This window comes from Lissotriton vulgaris, chromosome 4_1 (genome assembly GCF_964263255.1).
Source record: "Lissotriton vulgaris chromosome 4_1, aLisVul1.2, whole genome shotgun sequence".
NCBI lineage: Eukaryota > Metazoa > Chordata > Amphibia > Caudata > Salamandridae > Lissotriton > Lissotriton vulgaris.
The window spans coordinates 1,801,391,719-1,801,405,973 of NC_141691.1; the positions used below are offsets into that span (position 1 = coordinate 1,801,391,719).

The window sequence follows — 14,255 nt, forward strand, 5'->3', positions numbered from 1 at the left end:
TTGCATCTTCGTAATGGGCTGATCGATCTGCAGTTAGCATTCATGTCCATTGGAAGCATTTGTTTACTTCTACAACATAAGTAATACAGCATAAGTTTCCAAACAATTAGGGGCTGCTCCTTCCCTTCTAGGCAGGTGTAGCCACCCAACTCAGTGTCCCAAATCTCCTGACATGGGGTGGTCATGCTCTCACTCAGCCCTCCATCACGCAACTCATTCCCATTTCTGTCCCTACATAGGTACTCCATGTCTGGGGTCCACTAGTTGTTATAGAAGACCGCCCCAGATATGCTAAGGGCCACCCTCTGTCATCGGATGTAGGCAGGAGCAGACGTTTGTGTGCTTTGAGTTGGGGGGGTTTGCTACTGCCAAGAATCTCTTCTCTGTGAAGTCTCGGGGTCAAACAGTATCCTATCCTCCCCTATGGTGCCCTTCCTAAGCATCCTGTCCAGCTCTGTTTGGATATCATTTGGTTCAGTGAAGGGGTATAATACAATTGGATTGGTGTCATATTGGGTCAAATGTACTACTACCTTGTGTGGTTCCACCTTGTTAGGATGGACCTTGGCCCTTATTCTGCATAGATATAGTTTGTCTACCTGTATGCGGGAATATGTGATGAGGGAGCGTGTTGTCATGTTTTTCAGATATAAATTTACCTTGACCCCTTCCATGCTGATAACGGCCCCCAGCCGTCATGCACTACGGTGCTCGTGTGCTGATGACGGCTGGGGGCCGTCATAAACCCGCCCACTCGCGATTCTGCCGCACAGGAGCAGAATCGCGGCCGCATGGAAGGGGTTAAAGAAATTAAAATACCTGGAGTCTCGCAAAACAGGTACAAGGTGGTGTAATTATAAGCAGCAGCTGGGAGAGAATTGACAGGATGAGGCTGAGGAAAGTTTCTCTATATACAAAAGTTTGGCTGACATTATAACAATCACATGAGGTACAAAAAAAGTAATTTCTGCATTTCTGAAAATTATCTCAGTCATAAATTTACAAAGTTTGGGCATCTAACAAGGACACAGATGGCTCCCAACCTTAGGGAGAGCTCTCATCGAATTCTGCCTATGATTCTTCCCAATTGGTGCCCTGTACCTACCCCCACTTCCCTCATATGTAGAGCACGCTGTCCTGTGTTCTTGCTATGCTTCCCAGGTGTGTGCCTGTTGTCTCTCTAGCTTCAACTCACACTTTCTTCCTCGCCCCATCTGGTTTGCCTCCTTTGCTTGGAGCTATGTGCTGATCTCTTTGGCATGGCTTCTCCCTCAAACTCAATTTCTGTCATCTCTGTGGCTACCCAGGCAAATCCTGTAGCCTTGCTCTCGTCATTGGTTCCGGAGTGGCTGGGGCTCCCTTCCTCTCCCCCACTTGCTGTACCACTATCTAGAACCACCATAAACCTTCCTGCCACTTGTGTATATTCGCTTGAACCAAAGAGCGTGCTTGTTGTCCTTGCTGCTAAGGTTCTGTGTGTCGGACATGGTAGATGGTAGTTTGGGGAGTTTTTCAAGGGACTTGAGTTGCGCTGGAGGCATGTAGGCTTGCTGGACTTTTGGTGTCTCATGCTTGGGCCTTACTATGGGGGTCCATCAGCTCCTACTGATGCAGCACTCACCCAGAAATATCACCAACACAGGGTCCAGATCACTCCGTTGGGGCCTATAACACCGAAGTACAACACACCTAGTCACACTCACACTTTACCCCAAACCCTTTCAAATAAATCTATAAGCAAAATGGGTTGAGTGAATTCTCTCCTATGACAGGATACCTTTTAACTCCTTCGACACTCATGACGAGCTCAGCTCGTCATGCAGTGTGCTGCTGGTACACTGATGACGAGCAGAGCTCGTCATGAAATCATTGTTTTGGATTATTCCCAGCACAGCAGGGGAAAATGCCTAGCATCGATGTGGTTAAGCACAGATTTTAACACCAACATTTGTTTGCATCAATAATCCTACTAAACTAATCTATGCATCAATGTACCCCGCCAATTAGGTCGATGGACCAATTAGTTGAGCAAGTTGATGGTGATTGTCAAGACCAGCTTAACCTCAATACAACAATACATTGATTTGCATAATTATGAGACTCTAAAAGAATCACAAACACCTGAAATCATTTAAAACATTGTATGTAATAATTTGCATAAAAGAGAATTAGCATTTATTCTGTCATTAATAATTCTCACTGAGCATTGCAATTTATTCAGGAAATAAATCAAGTAAACTGTTAATAAAATCATAAAGAGAAAATTCAGGTTTACATTAATTCCATTATTCTCTGAAATAAAAATATCAATTAAACGTTGGCCATGTACCTGAAAGAGAATTCTTCATGAATAGATCAGAGAAACATAGTTAAAAAACACATGCATTTAATTCGTAAAGCTTTCTACACTAAAACATTCCTACCCAGCACTTAACCCCAAAACTATACTTACTAACCCAGGCCTTCTCGGGCGCAACTCTTTTCCCAGGCCTAGTGTCCCAGAACGTTCTCCAACCTACAGGGGTTATCAGTGAGCCTTCTGGCATAGTTTCAGGCTCCCATCATCTCTGCAAACAGCTGCAGTGCAAACAGCATCTCTCTCTCTGCGATCAGCTTCTGTGACATTAAACTCCAATTTTGCTCTGATATTTATACTGTATTTGCTGGCACTCTACCCTCAAATGTTTCAAGTTTTGTCGTTTCCCTTTCTCTGATTGGTCATGACATTGCAATTATTAGCCCTCAGGATGCTCGTTAATCGACAATGTATTTTTAAACTTTCAGGATGTCCATGAATATCTTCCTGATTAAAAAGCTGACAGATACAAATTCGACTGTCCATGCATTTCTTAACTTCCAGGATGTCCGTAACAACTTTGTTTGACAAAATGATAAATACACGTTTGACTGTTCCGGTTCATCATTAGGCCTTTAAATGTTAATTTTCAGTGATTCAGCTGTTTCCACGTGGTCATTTTTTGAAGGCACTTGGCTTTTATCCTTGGCAGACATTCAGCTGTTCTCGTGGTTATCATTTTGGCCCACAGCCACTCACCAGAGTTCATATCAAATGGCCTCGGATATAGTCAGCTGAAGTTGCAAAATGTTCTCAGTGAAGCACAGAGCATGGACGAGCTTTCTCTCAGCAAAATGATGTAAGCTTTTCTACTGTGCAAAACCGGGAAAAGCAAAGCCATTTTGGAATTGGCAACCAACGAAAACTACGATAAACAGAAAAAGAAAATGTAAATACACAGAGTATATGTGTTTTCTGTCCCCCCAACCACCAGTGCTAATATGTATCCTTTAAAACTGTTACATAGCAGAAAAGCATCACACTGCAAGCCATTAAAATGAAGCAGAAAAGCAGCATGCAATGCACAATGTACAGATATACATTATCATACCACTTAAATGCACAAAATAGATTAAACATGCATTTTACATCATTAATTAATATGTTAATCAAACCTGTTAGTGCAAAGCATTTCCCACATGTAATGTGTGTGTTTTTATTAACCTTGAAATCAAGGAGAGGGGCTCAGTGTATCCAAAGGGACAGAGCACCTATACTGACAACGTCATTCCCTTTGGATTTACAGCTTTCTATAGAACTCACCATTCACACACTCATATTATTCAAAATCTATTCAAGCAAGGAACACCCTAGCTTGAATAATAGAAGTGTGTGAATGGTGAGTTCTATAGAAAGCTGTAAATCCAAAGGGAATTTGAATTTTGACGTTGTGTTTTGGTTAATACACAGCAATCAACATTAATATATTTACTTTGTTATGGGGGTGATTGATCTGAATAGGGTACACCCAAAATCTTCTGTACCTCGCTCCATCACTACTATCGGTGGACTGTAGTATCCTAAAGCTGGGGGAGTTAGCGTGAGCATCTCCATTCCTGCATATGGTGGGGGAGGTACTGACACCTTGCTTGCTATCGGTGATGTAGGGCTATTACTCTGGGGCTCTTCAAAGATGGCCTATAATTCTAGTAATGCCTCTCTCCTTTCTATCTTTTGACCTGTATATTTAGATTTTATGTGTTCTAGTATTTTCTATAGCGTTAGTGTCAAATGTTCCCTCCTTAGGCCAGGGAAATGTATGTGCCTTTGTGTGTGCATGCCATTCTTGGCAATATTTTTATGTTTCTTTGCATATGTGGGGGACCTGGTTTAAATGTGTTTTAATGGGAAATCCATGACAATTTCATTGTTTTTTGTGTGGACAAAATAGGACTCAAATCTGTTTGCCCTAATTGTGGGATCAAATGTATGTACTGTACTCTTACAATTGTATGTACTATGAGCTCAGGACTATTCACAGATGCTTCACAACAGTTCAACTTAAACAATTCAATAAACACAGATAACAAAACATATGAAGGGCTGAAACATAGGTATAACATGCTATAAAACAATGTCTGCAAAATTTCTACTTTTTGCACAAAACACAGTTTGCTATAAACAACATCACCCTCACATGAAGTATTGAAACATAGGTGAAAAACATGCAATATTAGAACAATATCTGAATGATATAAATTATTTCACCATATACAGTTTAAAATAAATAATGCACTGAAAACAAAGATCCCTTTGGGTTTCTGTTTTTCTCAACACATCACACACATTTTCTACCTCCAATCAAGGTTCACTCACATACCACTATTATCAGCACCAATTAGAACTCAAGAAAATAATGTAAAAAATATCCCAGATTTTTTAATTTTTCATTAATTACATAAAACAGCTATCATCACTTGGTTAAAAATCTCTCATTTGAGAGCTTATTGCAAACAGCATAAAAACATTAATACATTGAGAATTTTTTCGAGCTAATATCACAAAAATGGGGCTGCCTCATCATACCTACATCCGGATCAACTGTGAACTGATATATTTATTGGCACTTTACTTTTCCAGATTCTTTTTGTCTCAAAACTTAAAAATAAAATCTTGTCTTTCATTTATTATATCTGATATTCATTGTTTGGGTGTCTTTTTTACTTGTTTTATTCCTACCCTTTTCTGAGTTGGTTTAGGGAATTTTATTGTGTAGTTTTCTTGATTTCTGTTTCATTGTTGATGCCGCTAGAAATTAACACTTATTTCTCGGAGGAATATCCTACTGCTTGTGTCAAAGCTTCCAGGGTATAAGCAGAGATTTACTTTGCTCTGGGCTTCTTCTTCTCAAATGAATATCCCACTTTCTGATGCTCTGTATTATTATGAGGTTGCTAGTGCACTTCGAAATGTAAGCATATAGAATGCACTTTATTCCATTCTGGCTTTGTATTTTAGAAAGTATTTTAGGATCAAGTCTTTTACAATACTTAGGTTCTCATATACGTTTTGTATTTTGGATCACGTCTTTCATGTAAATTGTATTAATATTTCGGAAATAAATATTTAGTGATTGACTAGCATTTCTAGAATACTGATTTAATCAGATATCATTAATAAGGAAACAGTAATAGTTCTGCAAATGACATACATAGTATCCTTTTTAGGTTTCGCCTGGTGTCCGCTGCGCAGCAGCGTTCGCGCAGGCGAAATCTTATGTTACAACAGTATGTGGCTTTGTCCCGCCTCTCTCTTCCATTGGCTAGCTCCATAAATGGAGGCTAGCCATTGGAAGAGAGATCTGTCCGTCATTGTCTGAGGCGATTCGTGGGCGTTCCAGCGATTTTTTCCCTCTCCGCCCCTTTGTAAACGTCATTGCGGCGGTGGGCGTTTTTTTTTTTGCCAAGGTTTGCTTTGTTTCATTCCTCCGAAGATGGCGCCGGGGCCCGTCGACTTCTCGCATCTACTGGTACGTTGCAGAGCGTTCGGTCCGTCAGAGCGGCTTGTTGTCTTTGCATGTATCTGTCTGTATCTTTCTCTGTACTTTTCTATTACCCCGTGTCTGCCTACGTGTTTGTGTTTTGTGAATGCATAGCTGTTTGTTTCTGTGCATGTATCTGTCTGTATCTTTCTCTGTCCGTTTCTGTTACCCCGTGCCTGCCCGCCTCTGTGTTTGTTTTTATTGCATGGCTGTTTGTTTCCTGCGTGTATCTGTATCTCTCACTGTACGTTTCTGTTATCCCGCCTGCCTGTGTGTGTCTGTGTTTGTGTTTTGTGAGTGCATAGCTTTTTGTTTCTCTGCGTGTATCTGTCTGTATCGTTCTCTGTACGTTTCTGTTATCCCGCCTGCCTGTGTGTGTCGGTGAGTGTCGCTTTTCCGAGGCCTGTGGACAATCTGGTGGCATCCTACTTTTGTTAAATCGGTTGCTTAATGAAATCCCGTGTGTTTTGTGCAGGGGATTCGTGCTGGTCTGCACATTTGCTTATTGCACCCCAATGTAACCGCCAGTAATAAAGTGGGCCCGATCATGCCGGTTCCAGGACTGGGCTGAAGCTGCAGTATTCCCAGATTTATGCTGTTTAGTTTACTTGTACCACTTTGGGGGGTGGCCTGTCGTTAATGAAAACACTTTCTCTCACACCTTGTATTTTAACAATATATCGCCCAGCAGAAATATGTGCCAAGCTTAGTCACCCTACTTGTTTGGCGTTTATCTGTTGGATTTGTACGCAGGTTACCTATTTGGCCCTGGGAAGCGACAACTTTCCAGCCTAGAAAAAAACGTTTTTATAAAATAAAAAATTAGGCATCGCAGATTTTCTGAAGAAGCTTGTTGATTTTGGGGGTTGTGCTAGATCTCAGTTGGTTTGGAGTTGAACACAGTTTATCGTTGCGGCTTGAGTCGTTTTCTATTGTATACATTATGCCGGTGGCATTAAAACTTTGCACGTTGAGCCCACTCCTCGCATGGGATAATGTTGTTATTGTCTTTTCTCCCCATAAGATGCATGTTTTTCAGAAGTGCCGTCCAAGTTGTCGCAATTCATTAACTATGAAGAACATTATGCACACGTTCTACAATTTCTACTTGTTTCAAGGAAGATCGCAACTGAAATGTCACCTTTAAGTATTTGTCCAAAAACTATCCTCGTTCCTTAAGTTCAGTAAATATAAGCGGAAGAGAAATTTCCATTTGTAAGGCACTTTAGGAGAAGTGAAGTGTTGGGGAGTTGACGTACTATTCAAAAACCACATTCCAATGTAGTTTAGTTTTCCCTTTCAAAAATACATGTTGCCAAGGCACAGTGGTTGTCAGGACCATGTTTTTCTGTTGGTCAGTTTTAGTGCACAGCCAAGTTGGAGTCCGAAAAATGTTGCGCTTGAGCCAAGTAATCGTTTTTGGCACTTTTGTGAAACGACGGTCTCACTAATGTTCTGTTAAGTGCCCACACTCCTACTGCTCTTTCCACACAGAACTTGTCTCACCAAACACTCCGATTTCACATATCAGAAAATTCGAGCAAGATTTTAATTATATCGCTAGCCAGGCATAGTTATTAAGGGCGGCGTAATTCCTCGCTTGGCATACATTATGAAACAGTTTGGTTGATAAAAATGCAACCACTCCCTGCCCTCTCCTGTCTTGTAAAAATTGCCACACAAACCAAGCTGCACCCAACTGAAGTGGTCTAATTGGGCCTAAAGCGGCCTTGGGGTGCTTGCTTTCCGTTTTGGAGAACATGTCTGGGCCAAATCTGAGGTTGCCTGGTGGGCTAAAGAACGATGAGTTGGAATTTTACCACACTAATTGCCTCTAGTTACACTATTTGCAAGCGTTCCTCCCATCACCTATTGTGATAATTTGATGGCCAGACTCCCATTAAATTAGCTCCCATGAATCTTGGATTTTTTTAGCGCCTTTTTTTATAGATGCCCACAAATGTTTCATTAACTTGTGCATTTATTTTGCTGGCCTTGCACGTTCGCTAGATGTTATAGTTTTTATAATATATTACACAGGCTTGTTAAGTCCTGCAAATATTTTCCTGAAGTCTGGTTTCTTAGGTTTCGCCTGACGTCCGCTGCGCAGCAGTGTTCGCACAGGCGAAATCTTATGTTGGACCAGTATGTGGCTTTGTCCCGCCTCTCTCTTCCATTGGCTAGCTCCATAAATGGAGGCTAGCCATTGGAAGAGAGATCTGTTCGTCATTGTCCGAGGCAATTCGTGGGCGTTCTGGCGATTTTTTTCCCTCTCCGCCCCTTTGTGAACGTCATTGCGGCGGTGAGCGTTTTTTTGGGGGTTTTTTTTGCCAAGGTTTGCTTTGTTTCATTCCTCTGAAGATGGCGCCGGAGCCCGTCGACTTCTCGCATCTACTGGTACGTTGCAGAGCGTTCGGTCCGTCAGAGCGGCTTGTTGTCTTTGCGTGTATCTGTCTGTTTCTTTCTCTGTACTTTTCTGTTACCCAGTGTCTGTCTGCGTGTTTGTGTTTTGTGAATGCATAGCTGTTTGTTTCTGTGCATGTATCTGTCTGTATCTTTCTCTGTCCGTTTCCGTTACCCCGTGCCTGCCCGCCTCTGTGTTTGTTTTATTGCATGGCTGTTTGTTTCTTGCGTGTATCTGTATCTCTCACTGTACGTTTCTGTTATCCCGCCTGACTGTGTGTGTCTGTGTTTGTGTTTTGTGAGTGCATAGCTGTTTGTTTCTCTGCGTGTATCTGTCTGTATCGTTCTCTGTACGTTTCTGTTCTCCCCCCTGCCTGTGTGTGTCTGTGTTTGTGTTTTGTGAGTGCATAGCTGTTTGTTTCTGTGCGTGTATCTGTCTTTCTGTATCTTTTTCTGTACGTTTCTGTTACCCCGTGCCCGCCTCTGTGTTTGTTTTTATTGCATAGCTGTTTGTTTCTGTGCGTGTATCTGTCTTTCTGTATCTCTCTCTGTACGTTTCTGTTATCCCACCTGCCTGTGTGTGTCTGTGTTTTGTGAGTGCATATCTGTCTGTCTGTATCTCTTTTGGTACGTTTCTGTTGCTTTGTGCGTGCCTGCCTGTGTGTTTCGGTGTTTGTGTATTGTGAGTGCATAGCTGTTTGTTTTTTGGGTTTTTATCTGTCTGTAGCTTTCCCTGTACTGTTATGTTGCCCCATGCCTGCCTGCTAGTGAGTCTGTGTGTTGTGCCCTTTCTTTGTTTGCTTGAGAAGGGCTCACAGTCCCTTCAAGCAACAACCCAATTGTTCGCATATATTTATTTATCTAGAGTTACCTTCACTATTTTGGAACATTGCCATACCGCCTTGATATTCTGACACACCGGCTTATGGATTTTAAGTAAAACAAAGTTTGTAAGCTAGGCTGGCAGGTTAGCGACAGAGTTGAACTTAGAATGCTGGGAATGCGTATCTGATGGCAGGGCAAAGAATAAGCATTTATAGAGTGCACTTATATTTAACAAAAAAAGCTTCCTTGCGCTTGTGAAAAGTGTTGAAAGGTTATAATGACTAAAAAGGCAAAGCAGCCCTGGTCCCAGATTTGAGTCTCATGTACTCAAGAACTGTCACCATCTGTGACAAGTTTTTTAATACCTACCTGTGAGCAACCCTTATGATTTTGTATAGGGTCCTTACCCACTTAAAACAAGTGAATTTAAAATGATCTAGGTTAAATCCAAAGCGTCAATACTTCATAGTTGGTTTCCGTGATACGATTAAAAGCGAACAGTACTATGCCTATACTCAAATATGACGCACAGAGGTAAATTAGGGCCTCTGTGTGTATGGTGTGCATATTTTCCGAAATAGGCAAGGGACTGAGGGTGTCATGTTGATCAAAATGAGGGCCTGAAGGGTATCAGAGGAATTTTTCTGATACGGCTGGGGTTCGCTTCAGGACTGGGTGATAGAATCGTACAGCCAGTGGAGGAGGTGTTAATGGACGGAGGTTGAGGGTCTATGAAGTCAGTTGACGGTCTGTGAGAGGTGACAGATTAAATGCAAGGATCATCTTATGGCATCAAAAGGCTAGGTAAGTATCTCTCAAATGTGACTAATTGTTTCTAGGGTCCTCTGAAGGCCAGTCAAGGGTGGCCTATGATGGGCTGATGGAAGGTTATGGATGTTTCTGAAAAACCTTAGCTCATTTAAAAATATTTGTAAGGGAGGTTTGAGCATCAATTATGAGTAACAGAGGGACCGTGGTGGGTCTGATGGCTTTTGATGATCCTTTATTGGTTCCATAGAATTGTCTGAGAGCTTGCAGAAGGACTAGCCAATGGTATTAAGGGTGACCAGGGACTTGCTTATAAGTGACTAAGAGGGGCAGCTTTGACTCATAGCATTGGTGGGGGGGGTTCTTTGAAGGTTGGTGACAGTCTATGGTCCCCATTTTTAAAATATGAAAGAGCTGGCTGTGGTAATCTTAAGCCAGAAGATCATCTATGATTTAGGTTTAGTGAATTTCTTTTCATCAAGATATATGTGACTGGTTACAGGCTGAAGATATTTCAGGGTAGCTCAGAAGAAGACTAGAGCTGGGAGGGATAACAGAGACCCCTGCAGCAGTCTGCTTCCCCACACAATTGAAGCAGGCCTTTTTCTTCAAATACTGTTGGGGGTAGAGCGATACCTAGTATGTCCCCTGCTCCATCTCTCTCACACACATTCTCTAAACAGAATGGCTCCATAGAAGAGCATGATCTTCTCCACCTGTCTGTAAAGTCAGAGTCCGACTGGCTTATAGGGCCGTTTGTCAGTGCCCAAAGGGCTGTTCTGACACCTCAGTGTATGAGCTAGTTCTTTGGCTGTTTGTGGATCGATTTGTCTTTCTGTGGGCTGGGTTGTACCGTAGATTTCTCTGATATCACCACACACATTGCCTGTAGCAAGCAGTAATGCATTAAATTGCCCATCTTTTGCAAAATACCAATCCTGCTCGTCTTTACAAGTTTAAGGCTGTCCTGATTTTCATAAGTGGGCCACTTTTCAATTGGTGCCCGGACCTAGTTTCTGTTTCCCAATGGGACCGTGTTTATAGGTTAGGAGGCCTCCAACTGGGCCCCTGCCTCTATTGTTGACGTTCTTCTACTAGTGCTTTGTCTGTGTTATTCACTCGCATCCTTCCTGCCTGTATTGAACATGTAATTTATTAGAAGAAAGCTTGCATTGCTGCTACCTCTGCTGAGATTAAATAACTATAATGTTGCCTACAGGTATTATGTGCATTACCAATGCTTACTCGTGTTATGCACTATGTCATTAATGTACCAAATTACCCCTTTCAAATACAATTGCAATGTTATTAACCACCAGACCCTATATAACAATGTTAATGACCATCGGGCATTAGAATACTAGTTTCCCTCAGCATATGCATATGAATATTGAACATTATGATGTTGTATTGAAGACAATGAAGTGGTTCAGGGCTAAAACCTTCTGCTCCAACATTCCAATTTTTCTCTTTCAGTTTCTCCCTTTACAATTTAGAAAAATCCCCTCTCAATGGGTAAAGTATTCAAATAGCTGTATAGCCCTTCTGCCTTAGGCTATACCAGTTCTTAATGGCCCTCTCTCTTGATATAGGCCCTCGCCTGCTATTCTAGTCTATAACTGGAGTTCAGGGCATTTAACAACTAGTATTGCCCTGTGCAGCAGGATATAAGGCTATATTAATCCAATACTGAACCCCAAAAAGCACCTTAGTCCCAATAATTAAAATGATTGTGGACACAAACGTCTCCTTTAAATAGCTTCTATGGGTTAAGGCAAACATGGCTTCCATGAGCAGTGCCAAAAGGACTGTCTCATGTAACTACTTTTGTATTTCCTACCCCTCAACGAGAACTCTTTCACATTAAATATGTGGTCTGGATAAGGCATTAGCTGTGTATACTTTTTGTAACCATACACAGAGAGCCTCTTTGCATTTAATGTCAACAAAACCTAGAGGCTGGCATTTACATGTCTGCCTTTTTTAGGGATGTATTTTACTTTGGCAGTTGTAAGTAACTGATTTATAGTAATTTAGCCATGTAGCACCATGTTACCAACTTATGGGGGAACCGTAAATTTTGAGATAATTTATTGCTAACCTGTTTTCTTTTTGCTTTTTTTAGTGGAGAGCCCACAAATCCCCTGCCAACGGAAGCTGAAACCACGTAAGTACCTTACACCAGGCCAAAGGCTTTAAGGCTGACCCTTCCTCCCTCCAAGTACAATTTTCAGTGCTTGTTGTCGAGCATCCATTAGACTGTAATGTTTCATTCAGCTGTTGGTAGGGGGATCAGGAATTCCCTTCTCTGATCTTAAAACTTATTTGAGAATGCCTAATGTCAATTTGCATACTGGATGGACAGTCTTTATCTTATCTATTGAGCTCCTTCTCATGAAGCGTTCCATGGTGAATAACAAACTTCAGAAGAGCAAAAGACATAATTTTGTTTGTCTGGCATTCTCTGACCTGATGTTCTCACATGGCCTACAACTGATTTCATGTGTTACTCTTTATCTACACCTAGTAATGGGCCTGTGTTATGTCTTAGTGTGTATATGGCATGACAACATCTTCTGGCCATGAAATGATCCCTCACACCAGACGAACAACGTTAGCCACCTCCTCTTGTCTTCCACTCATCAGTAGATTAATGTCATTTTATGTTAATTTGTATAGCACAGCAAAAGCCCACATGCCAATGCTTTAAAAAAAAAGTGGATGTAGCATCAATGCGGATACATTGAAGCATCGTTAAACACAAAAGTTAACATATGATCTGGAAGCACATTTAGATAATCCCTCAGGGAAATTATCTTTGGAAGAGTAAGAGATTGAGATCTTTCTTGATTATTACCAATGATATGATGAGTGAGTAAGTTAGGCAGTAGAGATCTCCAGGTTCTGGTCAAACTACCTGAAAAATGATTGAGCCATTTTGCGTTTGTTGTCGTATGGGGCAGGTTCTTGAAGAAGCCCTCCTGCACTGTGAAGACACTGTTGTCTACCTGACAGGATTAGCATGTTGGTCTGGTATCAAGGAATAGCCTTGTGGATATCCTAGTGTGTAATACATGATGTCCTAAAACTAGATCTGGATTCAATGGGGAACTATTAAACATAAGAAAGACTGGTGATATATGGTCATATACACTATTTTCAGTAACTAAAAAAGCTGCTGCAAGCAGCACTGGTTTGAAAGAGGCAATATGATATTTATGAAGGTCAGTCAGTTGTAGGCATTTCCAAACATGACTAGATTTACTCTCACTTAAATCCTTTTGTGCATCAATCCTTATATGTTTTCAGAATAATTTTTCTGAATCCTAATGCAGAAAGTTTTGAAAACTGTGACCGTTGTGTTATCTGTAATGCTAGCTGAACCTCACACTCACATCAGAAGTTTGTGCTGCAACTTAAGTGAGAGATGTTCCTTCTGACAGAAAAATGTTTCCTGATGTAGCACTTTGCTTTTCTTGGAATTTGAGCCATGGCCTGTCCTAATGGACTGAGGGGCCGTGCCTCCTCAACTTTCTCTCCACTGTAAAGAATGCCTGTCAGGCTGAGCAAAGGTATGCCTGCCAGTCAGTCTTTATTTTCAGGTCAGGCAGCCAGGAGGTAGACATCAGCTAAATGTGCAGGCTCCTGGCTGCCTGAGCTGAACTTTGCTGTGCTAGAGAAATCACAGCTCATGTGGGCGTGATGTCTTCAGCCTGGCAAATCTCCTCGAGGCCCTCCCTCTTGTGAGGAGGGGGGTGTCATTAATTGACTCTGACCTTGGCACTTCGGATCCGATTCCTGAAGTCCCCAGGGCCAAGTGTCAATCACTAACACCTCATCACAGAGTGGAGTGGGGTCAGCAGTCTAACTGACCCCATCCCACTTTGTGACAAGTGAGGGACAGGCTGACCTGAGGTCAACAAATGAAGGAAGGCAGCAGTCTCAACCCTCCTAGTACCTCAGAGGCTTGGGGACTGCGGCTTTCCCTCATTGGCTCACCTTATATCAGCCAATGAGTCAAGGCAACAGTTCCAAAACTCTGGGATCTCCGAAGCAGAGATGCACAGGCAAGCATGGTTTTCTTTTGGTGCATGTGTGTTGGAAACTGGGCTTCCTTACAGATCTCCCCCACTTTTTGCCCCATTTTAGAATGCTAGATCCTGATTTTTGGCTGTGATTGTGCACTAAGATCAGCTTACCAGGCCCCAGTGCTTGTGCTCTTTCCCCCAAAAGTGATATTAAATTGGTATACCCAATGGCAAGGTACTTTGGCCCCTTATAAGTCTGTAGTAGATGGTACCAGGGGTAACCAGTGCAAGGGTGGTAAAGATGTTACGAGGGCTGCAGCACTATATTGTGCCACCCTGTGTGATCCAAGTAAAAGTATGCCTGCAGATCGGCCATTGCAGCCCTACACAAGCA

At 42.0% G+C, this 14,255-nt stretch overlaps 1 protein-coding gene and 1 long non-coding RNA gene across 3 annotated transcripts in view; one reads left to right on the top strand and one right to left on the bottom strand.

The window, feature by feature from the left end:
* Nucleotides 1-14,255, top strand: part of LOC147724578 (fibrocystin-L-like) — a 1,433,379-nt gene that overhangs the window by 1,069,550 nt on the left and 349,574 nt on the right. The window contains exon 56 of the mRNA XM_086966122.1: nt 11,959-12,000. Within this exon, the coding sequence (XP_086822248.1) occupies nt 11,959-12,000 (42 nt within the window). The remainder of the gene's footprint in view (nt 1-11,958; nt 12,001-14,255) is intronic.
* The window catches only part of LOC147724579 (uncharacterized), an 81,181-nt gene continuing 69,053 nt past the window's right edge, over nt 2,128-14,255 (bottom strand). For both annotated transcript variants that reach the window (XR_015309925.1, XR_015309926.1), the window contains one exon: nt 2,128-3,221. This is a non-coding gene — a long non-coding RNA (uncharacterized LOC147724579). The remainder of the gene's footprint in view (nt 3,222-14,255) is intronic.